Below are 22815 nucleotides of genomic sequence, written 5' to 3' on the forward strand. Positions count from 1 at the left end.
AGTGACTGTCGTTATCAGTATAAAGCAAAGCAATGGTCATGAAATGGGACCGCTGAGAGAGAGAAGAAAGTTGGGACTTGATTAGCAGTGGCGGCAAAGGTTTAGGATTTCAATTCAGGCTTTAAAGGTTCCTCTTTTATTGCGCCTGCCAGGACAAGTCTCTGACCGTCTACCAATCAATATACACGCATTCATTCCGTGTGCACTCTCACCTGCACCTTGGAAACTCACACGCAAGGAAAGACATAACGTATACGCTCCTCTCAACATCTGCCTCACATATTCCCACCTCGCTATGAATCGCCGTGCCACCTGCAGGTAGCCATTCAAATATATAGTGCGCCTTTTCAGTGGAAAAGTACATTTGATACCACCTGCTTTTGAATCACGATAATTCTGTTAAGGTTCACCTCAAGTTCAACACCTGTCAAGCATGCATTTTTAATCCTCGTCTTCCCCCCCGTTTCAAGATGCTTTAATAAGCCATTCAATCTTGAATACATGTTGACTCTTTTGTATGTCACACGACTTAAATTTCATGGTATCACCTCACCTCCAATTTTGCTAATATCAACAATTGTTTTTCAGTGGGGTGGGGGGGCATACGGCGCATCACTGCGCCCCCGGCAGCAGCGGAGCTTTGCACGCCGCTGGTACAACTCTTATTGTTTGTCCATTTCTTACTACAAATTGGAGCGTATCAAGACAGGCAGAAGATGGAAGGCGGGATGACGTATTTCTATTTTTCAAAGATTGTTTTGATGTTTAAAATACGGTGTATGGCTATTAACAATCCCGTGAAAATCTCTGGGTAGATGTCTATATTACAATGTTAATGATTTCAAAACATGACGAAGAACTGCTTCAACTGGGTCATGACAAATCTACCATATTAATAATATTTTGATTTTGCCGCACACATAATGTCATCTGTGTGTTACTGAAAAGAGCTACCATTAGATTTGATTATGTCGGCTAGAGATGGTGGGAAAAATGGCCAAAAATTGTGAAACGTTAGAAGGCAATCTAGAAACTAATTTCGGTGTGAGGCACTATGTCAAGATTTTCTTCTTCTTTTTTTCCAACCTGTCCTGCTTGGTTATGTTGAATGGATTATCTGTAAACCTAGTTTTATACCGGAGCAGTTTTTCTGCGCAACAGAAGCGTTTTCTAATCTGCCTCTATGGTTACTTGTATTATGATGGCTATTTATTCAACAGTCGCAGTCGCGCATAACGAGGTTAGAGAGGAGAGAGAGAAAGCCACGTCGGGACACAAAGAAGACGAAACATAATATGGCACCAAAGTCGGCTTTTTTCTGAAGAGTAGTGCCGCACGCTGTGAGTTAGGAACAGGACCGCATGGAATAGGAAAGGACAGGACAGGACAGGACAGGACAGGACAAGAAGAGGACAGAAGAGGGCAGCGGTAGTGAAGCGGGCAGCACTGTTTGCAGCACTGCAAAAGGTCAGCTGGCATGAACCCCTGCAATTTCCCATGATTATTTTGTCTTGAAATGTTGAATTCCTCAACTAATGAGTCAGGAAGCATGTGTAAAGAAGAAAGACAAATCTCAACATGATCGATTTCCTGCCAAATGCCAAGTTATCCAAATGTTTTGCTGCGTGCTGCACGTGGTTGTTAGTCACACTACAAATGTTATTATGACTAAGAATTGACACTATGCTTCCAATGTTCCATTGTTTTCCGTTTGATAGTGATTTGTTCTCTGATTGTGTTCTTTTTGTAATACCTCTACAGGCCTAAATATGTTATTTTCCTACCAAGTTGCACACGGCGAGACAAATCCAATGTTCCCCCCGCAGTCTGTTGAAACTCATGAGGCTTCACACGCTATAATTAGAGAATGATGACTAACTTGAGGAAAGCGAGCATGTGTGAAGCATGATGACCTTCTTTGCGAAAGGTCATCAATGTTACACACACGCCAGGGCCCACGCACGCTGGCGGAATTTGGATCTGGCTCATTCCTCCGAAAAGAAGCTCTTGTTTCTCCAGTTTTCTCTTCTGATGTTTAGCGGTAGTTCATTTTGCAAAACCCAGCCCTTCGGTTTGTATTTGTTCTTCAAGTCCAGGTGTGCCACCTGTCCTACCTGACCTTGCGGACAGTCTAGTAAAACAATGGCATTATCCTCAAACCCCGGGGGGGCCTGTCAAGTCTCTTTCTGCCGCTGCACAGCATGACGTTTCACTAACCTTGTTTGTCAGCGTTACATGTGTGCTTTTTTGCTCGGTTGCGGTTAGCATGTATTTGAAGGCGCAGCACGGAATAGAACGCAATCACATAAAAGCCACTGTTTATTTATTGAGTTAAATGCGCGTCGGCACTTGCGTGATTTGCATTTGGGTGCATTGATGTGTGTTCTCAAGAAGGCACCGAAAAAAGGACCTGACTCCTGTAATTACAGCCCAGCTAACCAGAAGTGACTCGTTAATTGTTTTTTGCTATTTCCAAGAATTGGCGCTTGTCACTCCCTTTCTCGCACTCCTCTCTGCATTTCTCTCTGTTGTCACATACTCGTGCTGGTTGAAATCACTGATTGCCGCTGTTTATTGTTTCATATCAATTTCATGTACAGTATTTGATGATGCTATTGCCCCAAGCCATTGTGTTTCCTAATGTGTTGGTACAAAACTCCAGTAGCTCAACCATTTGATGAAGTTGCTCGAATCAATAACACCGAGTGTCAGTGGGGAATCGAATTGGTCTCGACTCGTTCGCAGGTTGGCGCTTCTCACTCCATCCCTTTGTCCTTCCTTCTTTTTTTTACACACAGTGGCGTCCATTCCTCCCCGGTCTGAAATACGAAGTGATAGACTCGGCCTACATCTCACTGTACGCAGGTAAAAGTTTCCTCTTATTTGTTTAAATGGTCATTGTAAACTTTTCTGTTTGGATTTTTTCAGGACTTTTGTTTTTTGTTTCCCCCCCCCCCCGCAAGAAAATTATGGGAGCTGAGCGTGGAAAAACTACGTACAAACACACAGTCCCCTCCAAAAGTATTGGAACGGCAAGGTCAATTGCTTTGTTTTGGTTGTATACTGAAGACGTTTGGATTTCAGATCAAAAGATGAATATGAGACAAAAGCGTCAGAATTCCAGGTTTCATTTGATGGCATTTACATCTAAATGTGTTAAAGAATCCACTTTGGCAAGTGAGCAAAAGTAATGTGATGAAATTAACTTCAAGTGAATATTGAATATTTGGTGGCAATACCCTTACTTACAATATCCGGGGTCCAATCCCGGGCCCCGCCTGTGTGGCGTTTGGGTGTTCTCCCCGCGCCTGCGTGGCTTTTCTCCGGGCACTCCGCTTTCCTCCCACATCCCCCAAAAAACATGCACGGTAGGTTAACTGGAAACTCTAAATTGCCCGTAGGTGCGAATGTTTGTTTGTTTCTATGGGCCCTGCGATTGGCCTTCGACCAGTTCAGGGTGTACCCCGGCTCTCGCCCGAAGATCGCTGGACAGGCTCCAGTCTGCCCGCGACCCTCGTGAAAATGAATTCATCAATGAATATATTGTATCAGAAACAATTGCATCTCTTGGGTCGAATTCAGCACGGTGCCCACAATCTAAATTGCACTCGTTGGTGAATAAATCAAAGAATTGTTTTCGAGCTGGGAACGGCTCAACTCATGGGCGTTTTGGAGTTTTGGTGGTTTTTAATGGTTTGCTGTGAGATGGAAGTTCCTTACGATGATCACATGACTTCAGTATGACAACAGACAGTCAATTGACAGAGATCTCGGTCTTCAAGTTGGTCGATTATTTGCAAAGCCCCTGCGTATAAATGACTTATGATTTGACTTTTAGCATCTTGCGTTAGATATCGTTTTTGAGCTCCTTAAAGCGATTGTCTGTGAAATATTGGCGCGACGGAACCTCCGGAGACCAAGGCCATACCTTGAATTCAACAAAAATAGGGAGCTAGCAGATATTTCCATCTGTTTGTCATCGCGGAGAGCAGGTTTTTTACTGAACAATGGATATCGAAGTTTGCAAATAGCTCCCCTTTGTTTAGTATGTGCGCACACTGTGAACGCGCACCACCAATCTCTCTCCCTAAAGGATGAAAATGTTGCTGACCAACTTGTTAATTACATGGCCTTTCTCTCGTCAGGCCTTGCACCTGACACGCCGTTCATCACGCATGCCCGCTCCTCCTCCTCCTCCCTGCTATCGATTGGTGTAATTATGATTCTCCTCTGCACTATTTGGTTTTTCTTCCAACTTTCTTTCTCCCCCGCCGTTACAGCTACAATTTTGTACACCTGCGCAATTTGTGAGAAGCCAAAATAGCTGAATCATTTCCAATGTCAGCTACTCGCAGGTTCACTGACTATGACGTTACTCTGGGATGGAGTATTTCAGTCCAACGCCAGGTACAGGTTATGCAAAACTGAGCCAGGAGTTGACCATGGCTGCCCACTGGGATGAGAGGATCTCCGCTCTTTGCTTGTTCAGTTCAAAGGCTGAGACAAGGCCAGGCCGTGGAGTTGTGCGGGAAATCATCCAATTTCACAAACTAGGATTTATTAATGACAAATGTATCATTGTTCATCTCTCTGTGCCAGGGACTTATATTGAAGAGCAGAAAACAAAGGTGCCAATGCCATCAGAAAAAAACCTGTTTTATTCATAACATTTGAAATCTATGCGGTTTGTTGATGGAATGCAAAAGACGATAGACGCAAAAGGCTTGCGAAATGACCGGATCGCATTTCAGTCCATTTGTGACATCAAACGTTCCCCCCATTCTTCTTCGCGGTTGCTGCACGCCCTCTCGTCTCGGGGAGAATTGCCGAGTGACAACGCCGGGCTGCGTCTTGTGCAAAGTTTCAACGTCGCATCACCTGCCAACCTCAGAGAAGTAGAGGAATAAATGGCTTCCCTTTATTTGAGGATAAATTCGCACGCATTTCTGTACCAGAGTTGTGGAGGAGGACTTGGCAAAACGAGCTTTCACGCACTGCTGGATTTCTGGGTTTGCGGCGAACGACCCAGCCATACCGATGCAGAATATCACGTTAACACCAACGCTCAACTATATTTTGAATGTCCAACGTAACCGCCAAAATGTATGCGTCGAATGAACGCTGCTCGCAGCCGGTTAGGTTGTCGTGATTGAATGGGAAGTGCTGTCAAAATGTCCTCCTCTCTTTGACTTCACGTCCCCTCCTCTGTACGTTGTGACTCGTGAGCGGAGGGCCGACCGCCCGATGCTCGTTGGAATCTGCTTCATCGAATGAAACCAATGAGAGGTCGCTAGAAACGCTCGGCCGACGGCCGCTATAATCCATTCATCTCAAACGCCAGGTGGAAAAAGCTTGAAAGAGAACTTTCGGGACATTTTCAATCCAAATCGTCTTGCAAACCCAATAATAGGACACCAAAGATTCTAAAAAAAATATTTCCAACAAACCTGACAAATGCTTTGTCCGTTTGACGGAAGACGGTACAATAAACGACCGAATGCCATTCATACAATCGCCAGTCACGGCTTGCCGCGACTTTCACCTCTGAGTTCAATGAAGCGGGCCCGCCTTTCACACCGAGTTAGTCAATTTGTCGGTAAACCGCGACAAGATCATACACGCATACAAATGCGTTGGCCGCAGATGCCCAGAGCAATGGAGGCCTGTTTGGAGGAGCTCTGTTTCTTTTCAATTTCCCGGGGTCACCGTTTGGATTCCAAATGCGTATGCGTGCGGAAAAAAAGAAACCCTGAAATGCAGCACGAAGGGAAACGTGCGTTTGTCGCGGCGTGCGTGCAAGTCTAAAGCCGTCAAGTACAATGTCTAATTCAGTCCCTGTGACGATTGAAACGCGTGCGCTTTCGCAAATGCAACTCGGTGAAATTCGTACTTGCACACGCTGAAAAGTAAAGGCTCGGCGGTCTTTGTACATTCTCGGTCTCAAAAATGTTTGTATCTTTGAATTTGGGATGTGATTTGATCGCATTAGATTGTCCAGCTCTGCCTCAGAAGGGATTTTGTCTCCCTCCTTCCAGCTCCACCTTTTACTTAATACTTAACGATGGTCACCGCGCGAGCGTGGGGGATTCGCGAATCCTTCACAGACCTGCGAATGAATGTGTCCCCAGCCCTTTTCCGAGCCGTCTTTTTTGCCCTCTGAACCTTTCAGACGAGTCCAGCCTCAAGATGAACAGCGTAGGTCACATCCCTCAGACATTCGCCAGTCACGTCGGCCTCCCGCAACACTTCCTGCCCGCCAAGGCGGAAGAAGGTGGCACCCCGCAGCACGGAGCGGATATGCTGAAGCCAGACCCGAGGGACACCTTCTATAGCAGTAAATCTCGCCATCATTTCAGACTATCTGGATTTTTTTCGTGGTCTGTTTTAGGTCTCATTGTTTCAGCTGTATTTCATTTATGTACAGTGCTAAGCAAATGTATTAGACCAGTGATTCTTGCAGTACCAAACCGGTGGCCCGGGGGCTAGATCCGGCCCGCCACATCATTTTATGTGGCCCGCGAAAGCTAATTGTGTTCCATTGAGATATTTACAAGCATTTTTTTGTTGTTGTTACCAATCCCCCCCTTTGGAAAGAAATGTAATAGTTGAAAAACGTGTTTTTATAGGCTTCTGATTTGAAAACTGGTTATTCGTCAATGTGTTGTGTATACTGTCATTACAGTATATGAGGTCATCTTTCATTTATATCCTAACTGCGATTGTGGCCCGTGACAAAAATGACTTTGACACCCCTGCGCTAGAGAAAACATGAAGAACAATCAAAAGCTCTTTCGGTTTTACAGTCAATGTTTGTACAGTTCAGTCATATGTATCTTAAGTATTATGCTGTTGCGTTTAATCTTCTAAAACATTCAAGTACAAGTATCTTTCATTTTCTTATATTTGAGCGCGGTGGTAATGTTCAAACGGCGCGTTATGTTTCAGTGGCTTAGAATAATAAATAAAAAACATTTTCAGTTTGCGAAGGACCGTATAAAATCATTGAGACGATTTGTCTCGGAAAGCATCCGTCGATGCAGATTCTTTCTATTTCATTCTTTTTGAATGAAGAATTCTATACGATGCTCAAATTTGAGTCGGCTCACTGGGCTTTTCAGAGAAGTCACAAATTCAGAACTCAAGCAAAACGTTCAACTATAACTATAATTTGACAATTTTAAGAAATAACCTACCGACATATATTTATTAAATATTGCAGAAACGTCAATTTGGGGGTCTAATAACTTTGTTAAGCACTGTATTTCTTAGTGTTACACGCACACACAAAACCATTTGTTTTCTTTTTTTTTTTTTGTCATTCCGAATAGGTAACCTCGTCAAATTGTTCGTCTCTCTTTTTTTCAGCTCCCGTGATTGACCCGTCCCGTCTGGAAAACGTGCTGCCTGCTTGTCTTTACTCTCCCACCTATGTGGTCAAAGATTTCCCCATCGCGAGATACCAGGGCCTGCAGTTTGTAAGTGACCTCTCAATCATCTTCCCTCTGGACCGGCAGGCTCGCTACTCGCCGTGTGTAAATGCTCTTTTAATCACCTGAAGTGCATCCAGTTATGGAGATGACTTTTGACCTTCTAAAAAAGAAGAGCGAGTTTAACTTGAATTCATCTGCTGCTCTAATCACTCGACATTAGTAAGTTGCGGGAAATGTTGAACGCTGCCGCCCCCTGTCTTACAATGTAACTTACTACGTCAAGATGAAAGGAAAGTTCCAACTCATTTGATGAGCATAATGGTGGAATTCTCTGCCATTTATCTCTGATTTTTGCCCAGGTTTACCTGTCATTCGTCTACCCAAACGACTTCACCCGGCTCACGCACATGGAGCGAGAGAACAAGTGTTTCTACAGAGAGTCCCCCATCTACTTAGAAAAGTACGTTGTTCCAAAGCCACATTTGCACCGAGCGAGAGTCTTCAGTTGAGCGTGCCGCATCAAGCTATGCAAAACATCCAATTACAAAATGATACCACTCTGACTCAGTGGAACGTGTCAATCGCAGAAAATAAAAGGTGCTTGTGCGCCTCGGTTTGGGGTGGATTCAGGCCTTGAGAAAACATTCTTCCGTGTCTCGTATGCCACACGGCATATTGATGTGTGAGAAGTCGACGGCAGTGATGCCGACACACGCACCGGGCATGAGCTATACTACTGTGTGTGGCCCTCGGAGACGATGTGCCTTTTGTGATCAGCTGCTCTGTTGATTTAACGGCACGGGCTTCCCCTTTTAAAAAAAACGAGCATGGTGCGGCCATGTTTGAAAGGAAGGTATTGTTTCTTTCTGCTGCAAGGTTCGGCTTCTACAAGTATATGAAGCTGGATGAGGAGGAAGACGACAGACCGTTCTTTTTCCCCAACCCCGACGGTAACTTACAGCGAACAAACTCTTACTGTAATACTGACATCGCCGTTTCTCACTGTGTGCCTCCTCTACGTCTCCAGATTTCCTCGAGGAAGGCGAAATGGTGGATATGGAAGACGAGGCGGAGATCGTCGGCACGCAGTCTCCCAGGAAGCCTCCGACAAGCCATGCCTCCAAAGCCTCCCATCAGCACCCTCAACCTGCACCTACTTTTGCAGGTAAAGAAGTAAAGGATGAAGAGGAGGATCCTGACGAGAAGGAAGACGGTGCAGTCGATAGGAGACGCTTTGCCTCCAGAGATGATGAGATGGAGAGGGACACGAACTGGAAAAGAGCTCAGACAAGGACTAATGGGAGTCATGATACTAGAGAGGAGCTGTCAGAGCTCCAATCCAGGATGCACGACTCTGACACAGATAGCGTGGTCCTGGGTCGCTCACTATCCTGGAGCCGTCACAGTCGTGCGGGGCTCAGCCCGACCGGTCAAGGAGGAGGAGGAGGAGGAGGAGGAGAGAAGGAGGCTGAGGCGCCACCGAAATTGACGAGATCTTTCTTCTTTCCCAAAAAGTCCTCCATCCCTGCTCCTGCTACTCGTGCCAAGCGGATTCAGAGCAACTCTGCCCACGCCAACGCTCTCCGAAACAACAACAATAAGCTTGCTGGGAGCAAGAAAGAGAAGAATAAGGAGAATAAGATCTACATCACCAGGCCTCGGCCCAACAGGGAGCGAGAGAAGGAGCGGGAGTGGCGTCGAGAGAGGAGGGAGGAAAGGGCCCCTCGCCACCCGAGAGACGTATTCCCTGGAGTCTTTCTGTACCAGACTGGGAAGACCACAAGACTGGTCAAACCTGGGGACAAAGGGCATGCAGGGGGGGTTAAGAGCGGACGAAGGAGTCCAGTAAGCGCTCCTCAGCTCTGGCCCAATCCACCCGCAAAAGGCGCTAAGGCGTCGCTTCACAATCAAAGCATCAACATTCCAAATGCAAGTGTTCAAAAGTCTCCCGACAAGGAAACGGCTCGAACGCAGCCAGGTGAGCGACACGGCGAAGGGGACAAGCTCGCTTTGAGGAGGACCGCCGCTACCGGCTCGCCCGACAAATCACACCAACTAACCTCGAGGTCTCATCACCGAGACGCCACCCGGCATTCTCCTCACTGGCTGAACTCCACCGGAAACATCCGAGGTCAATTGCGAGTGACCTCCTACCTCAGGACCACCGAGATCACAGAGTCGCAGCCGGACCCCAAAGCGGCGGAGCTGCAGCGGGACACAAACAACTCGAATCCCGACCCAGAGGCAGAACCGGAGGAGGGCGAGATGTCGGACTACAGCTACGAGGAGGTGGAGGCGCGGCCGGGATGGGCAGAGGAGAGTATCAACTGGCAGAGGACCTTCTCCGTCAACCCCGTGGACTTTGAGCTTCTGCGCTCCGACTGGAACGACCTGCGCTGCAACGTGTCCGGTAACCTCCAGCTGGCAGAGAGCGAGGTGGTGGACGTGCTGGCTCAGTACATGGAGAAGCTCAACGATCGCAACGGCGGGTAAGGACAACCCTCGAATGCGATGCGGAATACCGACTCAACGTGCTGCCTTATTAAGCTGCTGTGTAACGCAATTCCAAGAACGAAGGAGTCGTGCGCCGGCGCTTTCGGTGCACGTTAGTAGTCCCCCGTCTGTCCCTTACCACGCACTTCCAAACATGAATTTTGCGCCTCTTCACTTTGCTTTGTGCACTCACGCACCTCTGCAGCTGGTTCGCATGCAGTCTCATCAAATGTTGTCTTTGAAGACATAATAATGCTTTGTTTTGTGCCAATGCATTACAGTATAATGACGAAGAAGAGAAGATATTCAGGGTGTTGAGAATGGATGGCACTTAAAATGACAAAAATGGATGGACAATTAGGAAGCTGATGTCCCACTCTCGAATACAATACCGTTCAAATAGGATTCAGTCTGAATGATGTTCCATATTGAGCTGTTTCTAAAAATGGTTACCGTCATATAATGGCAAAATATTAGACACTCCACTGCAAGCAGCTTGTTTATTTATTTTTTTCCCCGATTCGAGTGAACATAATTATTTTCAAAATGTTGTTGGAATTCTCAGTATATTATGAAAGTTGACCTAACGTGTCTGTCTGGTGAATAGTGACTCTTGTGCATGCGTTTTTCGATGCCCCAGGATTTACACCCTGCTGCGAATCATCAATGTGGAGAAGCGGCGAGACTCTGCCAGGGGGAATCGCTACCTTGTGGAGCTGGAGCTGATGGAGAGGGGCCGCAGCGTGGTGCGACTGTCCGAATACATTTATCTGATGCTCCACCGGGGCAGGCAAGTCAACGAAAGCCTCGAGAACACCGAGACCGCCCCGGCCTCGGGCCCCTCTGCTGCCACGTCCGACCTCGGCGCCGCTCCGCGCCCGCCCCCCACCAAATCTCCCTCACGGCCCGGAGCCACGGCCTGGAGCACAGCCTATGCCAAACCTCTCCTCTGCCGGCCGGTCATGCTACAGTGGAGGCAAGATGTGATGGTGCACTTTGTGGTACCAGGTCAGTCGGAAAATCCTTTCATCCAGAGATTTCATTAGTTCCACGCAGAGCCGATGGTCACCGTCGTTCTTCCGTTCCTGTATTTCAGTGAAGAATCAAGCTCGCTGGGTCCAGCAGTTTATTTCGGACATGGAAAACCTTCACCATCGGACCAAGGATGACAATTTCAGCATCATCATCGTTGACTTTGAGAGTGAAGACATGGATGTGGAGCAGGCACTTCGAGACAGCACTGTTCCAAGGTCAGTGCATGCTATGCAACCAGACGTGGACATTCGTAGATCGCAGAACTTCCATTATTACGTTTTCATTGTTTACTTAGCAATCCTTTGCTTTTTTGTTTTGTTTAGATATGAGTATCTGAGGAGAAAAGGGAACTTTGAGCGCTCGGCGGGACTACAGATCGGAGTGGATACCATTGAAGTGAGATAGACAATGACAATATCCATACTGTGTAATATATATACACACACACAGTGGCTGAAATAATGATTTAACGCGTACTTCCAAAGGTGCTATTGACCTGAAAATATCACCAGATGTGCGGAATAACCCAAATCATCCAGATATAAATAGAAAGTAGATCAAATAAACTCGGAAATTAAGTTGTCTGTAAAAATGGGAAATGACACCGGGGAAAAGTATTGAACACTTGAAGAAAGGGTGGTGCAAAAAGGCACGGCAAGCCAAGACAACACCTGAAATCGATCCATAATCAAACAGCAATCCAGCCCCATGTCAGTGCAAAGGAATATCAGATGGGGCAGTCCTCATGGAGGGCCTACAAAAAGGTCTCGTTGCCATCTCATGATGGTTAAGAGCACGGAGCTGTCTCAAGACCATCGCAAACTAAATGTTGCAAAACCAAAAACGTCGGCATTGGTTACAGGCGCATATCGAAGCTTCGGAATGTTCCAGTGAGCGCGGTTGGGGCCGTAATACGTAAGTGGAAAGCCGATAATAGCCCCATAAATTTGCCTCAATGAGATGCTCCTCGCAAGATTTCTGACAGAGGAGTGCAAAGAATAATCAGAAGAGTTGGACCACCTGTGGAGAGCTTCAAAAAGACCTGCAATTAGCAGGTACTGTTGTCACAAGGAAAACAGTGAGCAACGTACTCGCCGCCATGGCCTGTATCCACGCTCAGCACGCAAAAACAAATCATTTAACGTTTGCTAAAACAACATTTGGAAAATGCATTTAAATACTGGGAGAATAGAGTCTGGTTGGACGAGAGGAAAATTGAAATGTTTGGATGCCATGATGCACACCACCTTTGGAGGAGAAATGGCCATGCACATCACCCTGAAAACACCACAACTACAGTGACGTTCGGAGGTGGGAACATGATGGTGTGGGGCTGCTTATCAGCACATGGTACTGGTAGACTTCACATTATTGAAGGGAGGATGAATGGGCAAATCTACGGAGACATTCTTGACAAAAATCTGCTGCCGCAGCATTGCAGCAGGATAACGATCCAAAACAGACTGCCAAGGAAACTTGTCTCGAGTTGTTAAAGCCTCTTCCTGCTTCCGTTTATTCCTTCCCACTGACCACTGAAATTGCTGCAATTCTATCATGTGCACACCGTGGCTCCCTGGACGTGTCTGCGACCGCCCTCCCGCCCGACGATGAGGGGGGGTTGCCCATTTTTCGATAGACGGATCAGTCGGCTGAGCGTCAGTGCTGCCGCTGTGCAGTGACGAGCCTGTCATTCGCTACCGAGTGCCGTGGAGACCGCAAGCTAAGACGCGCCACAGATTGTGAAGCCTAATTGACAACATTGCAATGGAAATTAGCATTTGTTTTCCTGCCGGCAGGATAGCCACAGCATTGTGTTCCTGTGTGACCTGCACATTCATTTCCCCTTCAACATATTGGAGAGCATCAGGAAGCACTGTGTTGAAGGACGCCTTGCTTTCGCTCCCATTGTTATGAGACTCGGCTGCGGGAGTTCGCCACAGGAGCCTGACGGTAACGCAATTTTCCCGAGTATTCGCTGATGTTTTTCCTCGCTTTTTGATCCGAGCGTTTCCTTTTTCACAGGTTATTGGGAGGTGAACGGCTTTGGTCTGTTTGGGATCTACAAGTCTGATTTTGAAAAAATTGGCGGGATGAACACAGAAGAATTCAAAGACCGCTGGGGTGGAGAAGACTGGGAGCTTCTGGACAGGTAAACCCATCGGAAAACCCATCACATACTTGAGCTTCGTTTTAGGTTTCTCTTATCCATTGTTATTTTTATATACGGTACCTCCAGTTTTTTACAAGTTGTCACTCACTGATAGTGCTAATTCAGGAAATCTATTTCACCCGAGCTGTATTATGTGCCACTCGTCGATTTTCTATAGCAGCAACCACGTTCAGTTTACGATGCCTGGCTTCATTTTTGCCTCCCGAATAATTGGGATGGGATGGTACACATAGCTTTATGTGCTAAAACATACTGTCTCTCTAAACTATCACTTCACGTAATGTAAATGTGGATCGAAAAAAGAAGAATGGGTTTTGTCAAACTACTGAAATCAGCTTACAGAAAGGTTTGCGTTCATAGTAGCTGCGCTAGCCCGTGTTTGATGACAACTTCCACACATGCTGACAATACATATTTGCCATCCCATTTTTGAAAGGCTCATTTGGTGTTTAGAAAGTAAGTCCTGTGTTTCTTTCTCCTGATGTGTACAGGGTATTGCAGAATGGCTTGGAAGTCGAGCGACTCCGCCTGAGAAACTTCTTTCACTACTACCACTCCAAACGTGGCATGTGGAATGCCCAAAACAAGAAATCTGCGAAGGGATAACGCCGTGCCTGCATACTAATCTACGTGCAGCTCTGCTGTTCGTGTGTGTGAGGGAGAGCTGAGAGTGCCCGCTCACTGATGGCCAATGTCTCAGCATCCTTCGTAGTCTCGTTGTCTCTTTGAGGGAACAAAGTCCAGATGTGAACTTTGCGAGGGAGCCGTTGACACAGATAATCCCGCGTAACTTTCAGTCATCGATTGGAGTACTTGAGGGAAAAGAAATGCTTTCCCCCCCCCCCCCCCCCCCCCCCCCCCCCCGCCCCCCCCTCCTTCTCGTTGCCCAACACCAGTGCAATGTTTTCGGAAGAACTGGAAAGCCTGTATGTATGAAAGTGCACATGTACAGTATATATATATATATATATATATATAGTGTGTGTGTGGATGAAGATTAAGAAAGCACCTTTTTCTTTCTAATAAGGATTTATTTATTTTTTCCTAGGATTGCGCACACATGCCAGTCTAACGTGAATGCGCGCCCCGATAGAGTCCGTCGTGGGGACATCCCTAAATAAATGATCTGCTCACTGGTTATCCTGTACGTGGTGCTGAAGTTCTCCTGATACCTAATATTATGGACCCCATATCCGGTAGATACACTATATATATATATATATATATATATATATATGCATCCTCTTTACATGGACCTGTCTCTCTTAGGTCCTTGTCATTGAGTTTAGATTTTTTAAATTCTTGAATGCATTCGCGGATGTACTTCTGCCTCTGGCGTCCTCAGTCACCTTTAAGCGTCATGTTGTTTTGTACAGTTTGAAACTTTCTAAAAAGCCCTGCTGTTTTGTATCACTGGCGTTTTGCCATCCTACTGCTCGTTGCCATTTATGACATTTCACTGTCTCATTAACTACATTTGTTCTGCCGTTAGTTGCTTTCAGTCGTTTTGGATTATGGCGACTGAGTATGGATGCACTAACCGTTGTGTTTTGAATTCCTTCAAACACTGGTTTGGGAAGAGTTTACACCTTTTCGTATACAGATTCAAGCCGAATGGAGGCTTGAATCTCGATCTCTAACCTCAAATGGAACATAAAACCCGAAGGAGGGAAGCAGAGGGCCGATATATACAGTAGTTACGTTGGTACCGTGAGCATTTTGTGTTGCAAATTTTGGATTTAAGGGGTTTCCAAATATTTATCTGTACATGACAAACAAGCGAGAACATTTACTTCCTCTCAATTGTGTGCCTTCGACAGAGTTGAGCTGCAGGCAGTTTGTATGCAGTGGCATACTGTTGACACAAGCAGGAGAGGACTGTCAAAAAGTATTTCTAAGCAGGCTGGAAAGTCACTTGCACGATCACCGAAGGAACGACAGTACTCTACAGTGGACTCCATCCGGCTATCCGTGCGTGTTTGCTGAAGTAGCACTTTGAAAGCAAATGCGAGTGTCAGCTTCAAACTTTTGCCGTTGCAAACTGAGGGACGACTGAGCAGGACCGGAAGGCGTAATGGAGACTCAGTGGCAGCTGCAGTCCAGCAGGGGCCCCGGCGACTCCCACTTGCTCGCTTCCGAACGCCTCTCGATACGGCGCGGTACTTAGAATCCCGATGAAGAGGGGCCGGTGGGCTCCAGGCTGGACTCGTCTGAGGAACGCTTCATGATCTCTTCTTGACTGCGCGATTGTGAAATGCCCTCTCTCAACTCAATAAAGTCGCGTAACATTCACACGGGGAAAGTTGAAGAGCAGAATCAATAAACACTATAACACTAGACTAGATATACTGTATATTTAGAAAGATTGATGGAAAAAATAGGTATATACATTCCAAGGTAATTTCTGTGAAATTGTTTTGTAGAGAAAAGGTTTTCAGAATGTATTGTACATTTGTTTGTTTTTGCAAATAAAATTGTATGCTTACGCCCGGATCCCTTTTCTGTCGTTATTTATATTCGGACTATTTCATGTACACGATTATTCGTCACCTGTAACCACACGGAGGGGGGGTGGGGGGGGCGTCCAGGCCTGAGAGCACGGATTCCTCCATCCGCCCGTCCATTTTCTGTACCGCTTGTCCTCACGCGGGTCGCGGGCCCGCTGGAGCCCATACCCAGCCTGAGGCGGGGTACACCCTGAACCGGTCGCCAGCCAATCGCGGGGCACACATCCACGAACAAACATTCTCACTCCTATTCACACCTACGGGCAATTTAGGGCCTTCAATGAATGAATTCATTTGGTGTGCGGGAGGGAACCGGAGCGCCCGGAGAAAGGCCACGCAGGCACGGGGAGAACACGCAAACTCCGGGGATCGAACCCCGCTCCTCAGAACTGTGAGGCAGACGCTCTAACCGGTCGGCACGGTGCTCGCCTGTACTTGTTACTGCTTGTTGCCTCAGTGTTTAAGAATTGAGCAACTTAAATGTACACGTCACCGACACGTGAGTCAGTCTGAGCTCATTGTGCATCTCTATAGCAAGCACATGCATCAAAACTAATGACATCATGTTCAGGGCCAGCAGCAAGTCATGCGTTTGGCCACGGTTCCTCGTTTTTTATGAAATTGTTGCACCCCGTGTCAACAATGCTCCGGGTGATGGTCTTGTTTGACATGACGCAAGCGATGTCCCGGCCGCAGTTCCGTGCGATCCGGATGAAGCAAGTGCTAAGCCCTCGGAGGCTTCTCCATTTCCTCTCATCTCATCACGGCCTTGGACTCCAGCAGAAAACAACCCATTTTTTCCCTTCTTCGAGAATTTCAATGTGCTAAAGTTGTGTGACGCTGCACCCGGCAACATGCAGTACGGAAACAAAGTGGCCTCTTGTCATCTCAAAATAATGCTGTAGTCATAGCATTATGCACATTTTGGAATGCTCTGCCCAACTCCGTCCCAATAGAGGCACACTGCGCTTGTGAGCGTTGGAAACACTCTGGCTTGCTTTCACCTCATTTTATGGCACCTGACCTGAAAAAACACACTTGAAACTGCCGTTTTCAAGGCACAACCTACGAGTTGAACCTCTACTGAACCAAGTATGCAGTTCCCTGAGGAATACACACCTATGCAGACTAATTATTCGACAGCCTCTTCAGAGTTACGTTTACTAGCCATTTAAAAACTGCATTGAATTATGTACGTGAAAAAATAGCGCTTTAGATCCTTACAAAGGCTTCCAAGAATCACGGTTTTCTCAAAGACACGAAGGATCAGACGTGGGACCGACTCATTGCTTTGCAAGTCACGTTCAAAGTCGAGGCACGCAAGTCCTACGCTTTGAGTTTCCAGCCCTTTCGAGTCATCTTACCAACAAAATAAAAATCTATTTGAATAGAAATAATATTCGTATTTTACGAAGCTGTATATATGATATAGTGCATTTCTCTCCGTCCATTTCCCACACCGCTTATCCATGCTGGGGCCTATCGCAGAGAAGTGGCTTCCAAACTGATTGATGGTAGGTTTTCACTGACTTTTTCCTCAGTTTATTTCTGAAGTGACATTCAACACAAATCAGAATTTGCATCCAGTAGTACTGCAATTAGTAACTGTATCAAGTATAGGGCTCGAATATATTTTTGGCTGGGTTAAAGAGCAATTATGAATACACGAGAAAAAAAAAAACATAATGAATGATCAATTGGTTTCCTCTTTTAGATAATCAGCAGTATTTTTTCTGCAATTGATGTTGAAAACTGCATTTTGTAGTCTCCAAACATTTCTAGTGAGGCGATTTCAAACACAAATGTGAATAGATTGCAGTTTTAACGTGGCAATTCAACAACATTCAGGCATTAATTTAAAAAAAAAAAAATCATCTTGTTATAAAGGTACAATTGTATCCTGCTGTGGTATCTCAGTGGGGGCACTATGACGTCAAAAAGAGGCGAAGAAAAGAAAGAAGAATGTAGTTTTACGTCAAATAGATGAGTGATTGAGTCGGTTTCATTGGTAAAATATGTGCCGTGGCTCCAGAAAGGTTGGAAAGCACCGAAACGACCCAGTGAGGCGGTCAGGTGTCACCTGGTAAAAGAGAATACGACTTCGCTTCATGTTGTCGATGGTATCGTGGGACACTTTGACCTGACGAACAGCGAACAAAGTCTTCAATTACGCTTTCGTTAAGTAAAATACCCAAATTGCACGCATATCTCAGCGCTTTGGTCAAACTAGTCAATATTTTCAAGTCAGTGTGTTCAAGTCCAAGTGAGGTCACGAGTCTTTGGTGCGCATTAAGATTGGTGCGTAAAATCGTCCAAAGGCCGAGCCGAGTCACTTCGTCAACATGGCAAACTAAACTCAGTGTGCACCATTTCAGAAACAGGAATTCCCCTAACTGGGCTCTGTCATATAAAACTACTAACAGTTTTTATTTGTATTTGTTTCTGTTTTTAATTTGGCCAATGTTCCTTTGAGGCCACTGATAACAAGGAGACACGTGAAGATCAGCACAGAAAGAGAGCCATATGCAGCGTTTGGTGGGAAAACGCTGCCGTGTCCCGATTGGTCCTTGACTTACTTCCGCGTTGTCACTCTCCTTTAGCTCCTCCTCCTCCCGCACCCGCGAGCGTCTTGTTGAGTCTGTCGCGCACTCGCACGTTCGGCAGCCAGGACGCAGGCGAGATGAGCTAACTGGTGACTTTCAACAACAAAAGACGTGTTTTGGCACATTTTGCAAGACCTCGGTTTGGAGTAACAACAACAACAACAAGAAGAAGAAGAACAAAAGCGAGAGAGCACTTGGGCGCCGGTGGTTGGAGGAAAGTTGCCCGGGAGAAGGAGAAAGGAGAAAGGTGAGCCGGTAACCTGCGACTCGCCGACCGCCGCGTGAGAAATGGCCGAAGTCCGTCACGTGTGATCGCCGAGTACGACAAATGGTGTCGGCCGGGAGTTCGGAGGTCGTTTAGCAGAAGATCGGAAGAAGTTTCCTCACGTCGTCATGGCCGCTGCGGGTAACCTCCGCGTGAAAACCCTGGAGGACTTGACGTTGGACTCGGGCTATGGAGCCGGAGACTCGTGCAAATCCCTCAGCCTGTCCTCGTCCAAGTCCAACTCCCAGGCCTTCACGGCGACCCCTCACCGGGGCAACTGGTGGTACTACTCCGGCTCCATGAACAGCAGAAACAACAGCTGGGACACGGTCAACACGGTGCTCCCCGAGGACCCGGAGGACCTGTTCTCCAAATGTCCCCGCTTGCCGGAGCTGGAGGAGTTCCCCTGGAGCGAGGACGAGGTGGCCCGGATAGCGGGCCGCGTGGCCGAGAGGGGCGAAGGGGGCGAAGGCGGCGAAGGCGGCGGCGCCGGCGCCTTCGCCCCGGGGGCCGTGCGGCGGCTGTCGGCTCTGCTCCGCAAGGCTCTCGTCCGGATCTCCAGGGAGGCTCAGCGGCTGAGCGTCGTGCACTGCCGCTGCACGCGCTTCGAGGTGCAGAGCGCCACGAGGCTGGTGCTCAGCTGGGCCCTGGCCGACTACTGCGTCTCCGCCACGGTCAAGGCCATCTCCATGTACAGCATGAGCGCCGGGGAGATGTTGCGCAAGGGCAAGTCGGCCCGCTGCGACCTGGCCTTCTCCGTCGGCCGCTTCTTCCGCTGGATGGTGGACACTCGCGTATCCGTGCGCATCCACGACTACGCCGCGATATGCCTGACCGCCTGCATGGAAGCTCTGGCGGAGGAGATCGCGGCCCGGGTGCTGATGTCCGAGCGGGGCCACCCGGAGCCTGGACCGGACTGGGGCCGCTCGTGCGCCCCGGTCAGCGCCGAGGCCTTGGACGGGGTGGTGAACAACGACGCGGAGCTGTGGGGGGTCCTGCAGCACTACGAGCACATCATCTGCGGGAAGAACGCGAACGGTACGTGCATCGAATGGCAGCCTTCCTTCGGGGTTGCGGTGACGTCCGACGTCCACCTCGCGTTTTCCTCTCACGCGGTCACCACTTCACCAGTTCGCTTGACACGATTGGGAAGTCACGTAGAACAAAGGAAAAGTTTTTTTTTTTATTTTTTTTTTTGCTCGGGAACAAATGAGAGCTCGACTTGATTTGCTTTGGGAGTTCACACGGGCCTTTTCGGTCTCTCGATGGTGACGCTGGAAAGGAAAGAAATGGGCGCAGAAAACAAAACCAATTGCTTCCAAAGTCAAACTGTCGGCTTAATGTGTTTTTAAGTAACATTCTGACGTCATTAACGCTATTCACACAAGTGTCAAAATATCATCCTATGCTTGAGACTACTTAAAAAAAAAATATATATATATATATATATATATAACTGCTCATCTTTTGATGACATACAGACGATTGCGACAGGATCACGGAAGACAGGTTGACTCCTTAACTGTCATGCAAGTGTAAAAAGAAGTAATCTCATTTAAAATATAGCAAATTGTACAATGTAGATTCCAGCCTTTTGTTACAATTGATGTATATTGTATAACGTTGCTGTAGTTTCCACTGAGCAGCCAAACAGATGCTTGATTTGTTTGGAGTTTTAGGAATCGCTGCACTATTTTTTTAATTTCTCGATTCCACTCGGTTGTCTTTTGTGGGTGCTTTGGGTAACTCCGTGTCGAGTGGATTTATAGCCTTCCTTTCTGGCCTCCGACAAGCTCAGTAGGGCAGAGCTTTTTTTGTGTTTTTTTTGTTTTTTTTAAATGCAAAACAATGGCCTTTTGTAGTACGATCGCGCGGCTTAGCCTAACATAAAGGCAGTAAAACAAACGGCGGGGAAGCCGGACACACGGGCTGAGTACGCTCGCATACGGCACCGAGAGGGGGATGGAAATTCACTTGACCGAGCTGATTTTGCAGAGCTGCAATTAGAAGATGCTTTCAGTGCAAGCGTGCCAGGCTTGGAAAATGAGAGCAGGAAGGAGGGCAACACCGCTCCCACGCTCTCGTTCCCCGATCGATTGTAAATAAACCATCATCTCCCAGTATACGGTCGTGCACAGCAAACTTCTTATGAATGCATGTGTGTTCCGTTATTCAAACCATCAAGTGCAGTTGGCGTGTTGTCACACGCTTGGGGTTAATCAGAGAATAAGTTACAGAACCGCATATGAACTGGATTCTGCAGTTAAGCAGATGTATTTGAGTTGGGTTTGGATTGCCCTCCTTTGGTTGGTTAGTGAAGTGTAAACGTGTGTGTGTGTGTGTGTGTGTCCGTCCACATATGCCATAACAACAGACCGTTATTCCGAGCAGCCCATCTTTTTTCTTCCAGCTGAGCACACGACACCCCGCAGCCTCAGCCGCCCTCTTTCTTCTTCTGCTTGAGCTGATGTCCTCACAACAGTCGTTATTTAGAAAAGCAAACACCTACTTTTGAATTCATGAATGGGAGGGCAGGCTGCGGGATCATTCACTCGGAAGGCCACATTCAGAGAAATACTCCTCCCTTAGTCTTGATTTCGCCAAGTCTTTCCCAGGCGCAAGCTCACATCTGGAAGTCCTTAAGAAAGCAACGACTTGCAGGGCTCCAATAACAATTCTGAAAACTCCTCTCTTGCTTCTTTTGTGCTTGGTTCCATCTTTTTTTTCATCTGTTTATTTCTCCGCGTCTACAGAGAGTGAGTGCCTTAGAGGAACTTGGTCGGGATGCGCCAGGATCGCATTCATTCCTCACGCGTGCGCTTGTTGTCCACACGTCGACCCTGAACTTGTTTAGTCTGCCTTTTATCCGTCTTCAAATGGCTCCACAGCACAGTTTGAACTCATTGTGCGGCGTCATTGTGGAAAAGAATCCGTTTGCCGTTCAATTCTCCCCACAAGCATAAAGGAGCCCTTTCTGTCATAGCGGCTGGAAATAGCTTCACTAAGGGAGTCGTTGATCTTTGTGGTCATGTCAACTCCTTTATTGGCTGTTAGATTGAAGCATTGATCAAGTAGTTTACGGAAGATTTAAGGGGGTTTGTTCTCGGTTGATGAACAGTGTGACAGTTCAAGCTGGATTGCCTAATTGTATGATTGTGTGCGTTTCTTATGTACACTGCTTGGTCAGAGAAGTACTTTTGTTCATGAAGAAAAAGACGAGGCGGGAGCGTCATCCTTTCTCAACCAAATCCATGAAAGCTTTCCAATATTTGTATACTTTGAACAGTTTAGGGCCAGTCTTATTTCGAGCTATTTGCAATTTATGTATATATATGACTTCTTTCAGTTACAGTATGTCCTTGGAACATTTCCCGGTTATAGCAATGCTCTTTCCCATTTTACTTGCTGCATAATCAATATGTTTTGAGCATTTTAATTAAGAATCCAAAATGATGTCCCTCAACCTGTTCGACTGTTTGCCCTGCCAGTGATAAGCTCGGTCGAGGATCGCCGTCCGACACGTCTCGACCCCGACGCCGTGGATTTTGTTTTATTCGTATTTAGCACCTGCAACTGCCTCAAGCTCAGTGCTCGCTATAATCATTTAACATGTAATGTGTAGGAGCTGTACACTACATTGTAGAATCTTCTGCATACATAATCCTTCTTGATTTATTTTGTAGTAGTGGTAAATCATTTGTAAATATAGAAAATAGGAGAGGACCTAGAGCGCTCCCTTGAGGGATCCCACACTGCAATACTTTACTATCAGACACGCGTCCATGAGAATATACTCTCTGCCAGATACAGTAAGTCTTGTCTTCATCCTAGACAAAACAGTAGAATTAACACCATAGCATTTGAGTTGATCAAGTCATTAGTTACATCCCGACAGCGCTGAAGTCCAACGTCAATAATAATTCAGCTTTTTATTTCATCATCTGGCCAGCGTGCACTATTGGACCAGGGCAGTCCAATTCTTCACTGGCACGTTTGTCAGCAATCTGTATGAATAGTTTCATAAATATACTCTGTAGCATTAAGTAGCATTTACCAATGCATTGTTATATTTCTCATGTTGTTCTTCCACTCACAATCTGTAAGCACCCCTGACGTAGTTTTTGCAATTTTATCCCGCCACTTAGGCCTTTCTGCCATTGCATGATGCAAAGATAAAGGCCCACTGACATACTGTATATAGGGCTGGGCGATTAGGGAAAAAATAATTGATATTGAAAGTACGATGAATGCACGATCATTCATTGGTTGATAGCGAAATCACAATAAATTCACGTGATGGCCGACTGGTTTG

The 22815-nt window shown here is 46.7% G+C and overlaps 2 protein-coding genes across 7 annotated transcripts in view; both read left to right on the plus strand.

The window, feature by feature from the left end:
* The window catches only part of b4galnt4a (beta-1,4-N-acetyl-galactosaminyl transferase 4a), a 140403-nt gene extending 124782 nt beyond the window's left edge, over nt 1–15621 (plus strand). For all 5 annotated transcript variants that reach the window (XM_061773240.1, XM_061773239.1, XM_061773243.1 and 2 more), the window contains 13 exons: nt 2799–2865; nt 6170–6334; nt 7366–7475; nt 7790–7890; nt 8307–8380; nt 8458–9919; nt 10564–10931; nt 11020–11173; nt 11282–11354; nt 12755–12908; nt 12981–13107; nt 13620–14324; nt 14949–15621. In XM_061773240.1, coding sequence (XP_061629224.1) covers nt 2799–2865; nt 6170–6334; nt 7366–7475; nt 7790–7890; nt 8307–8380; nt 8458–9919; nt 10564–10931; nt 11020–11173; nt 11282–11354; nt 12755–12908; nt 12981–13107; nt 13620–13734 — 2970 coding nt within the window. In that variant the 3' untranslated portion in view covers nt 13735–14324; nt 14949–15621. The remainder of the gene's footprint in view (nt 1–2798; nt 2866–6169; nt 6335–7365; nt 7476–7789; nt 7891–8306; nt 8381–8457; nt 9920–10563; nt 10932–11019; nt 11174–11281; nt 11355–12754; nt 12909–12980; nt 13108–13619; nt 14325–14948) is intronic.
* Nucleotides 15622–18234: 2613 nt separating this feature from the next.
* The window catches only part of abtb2b (ankyrin repeat and BTB (POZ) domain containing 2b), a 39027-nt gene continuing 34446 nt past the window's right edge, over nt 18235–22815 (plus strand). The window contains exon 1 of one of the 2 annotated variants that reach the window (XR_009788469.1): nt 18235–19541. Coding sequence is in view for 1 of the 2 variants with exons in the window: in XM_061772864.1 (XP_061628848.1) it covers nt 18632–19541 (910 nt within the window). In the remaining variant the exon portion in view is untranslated. The remainder of the gene's footprint in view (nt 19542–22815) is intronic. The other variant, XM_061772864.1, reaches the window with a different exon arrangement.

The sequence above is a fragment of the Phyllopteryx taeniolatus genome, chromosome 5 (assembly GCF_024500385.1).
Source record: "Phyllopteryx taeniolatus isolate TA_2022b chromosome 5, UOR_Ptae_1.2, whole genome shotgun sequence".
NCBI classification, from domain to species: Eukaryota; Metazoa; Chordata; class Actinopteri; order Syngnathiformes; family Syngnathidae; genus Phyllopteryx; species Phyllopteryx taeniolatus.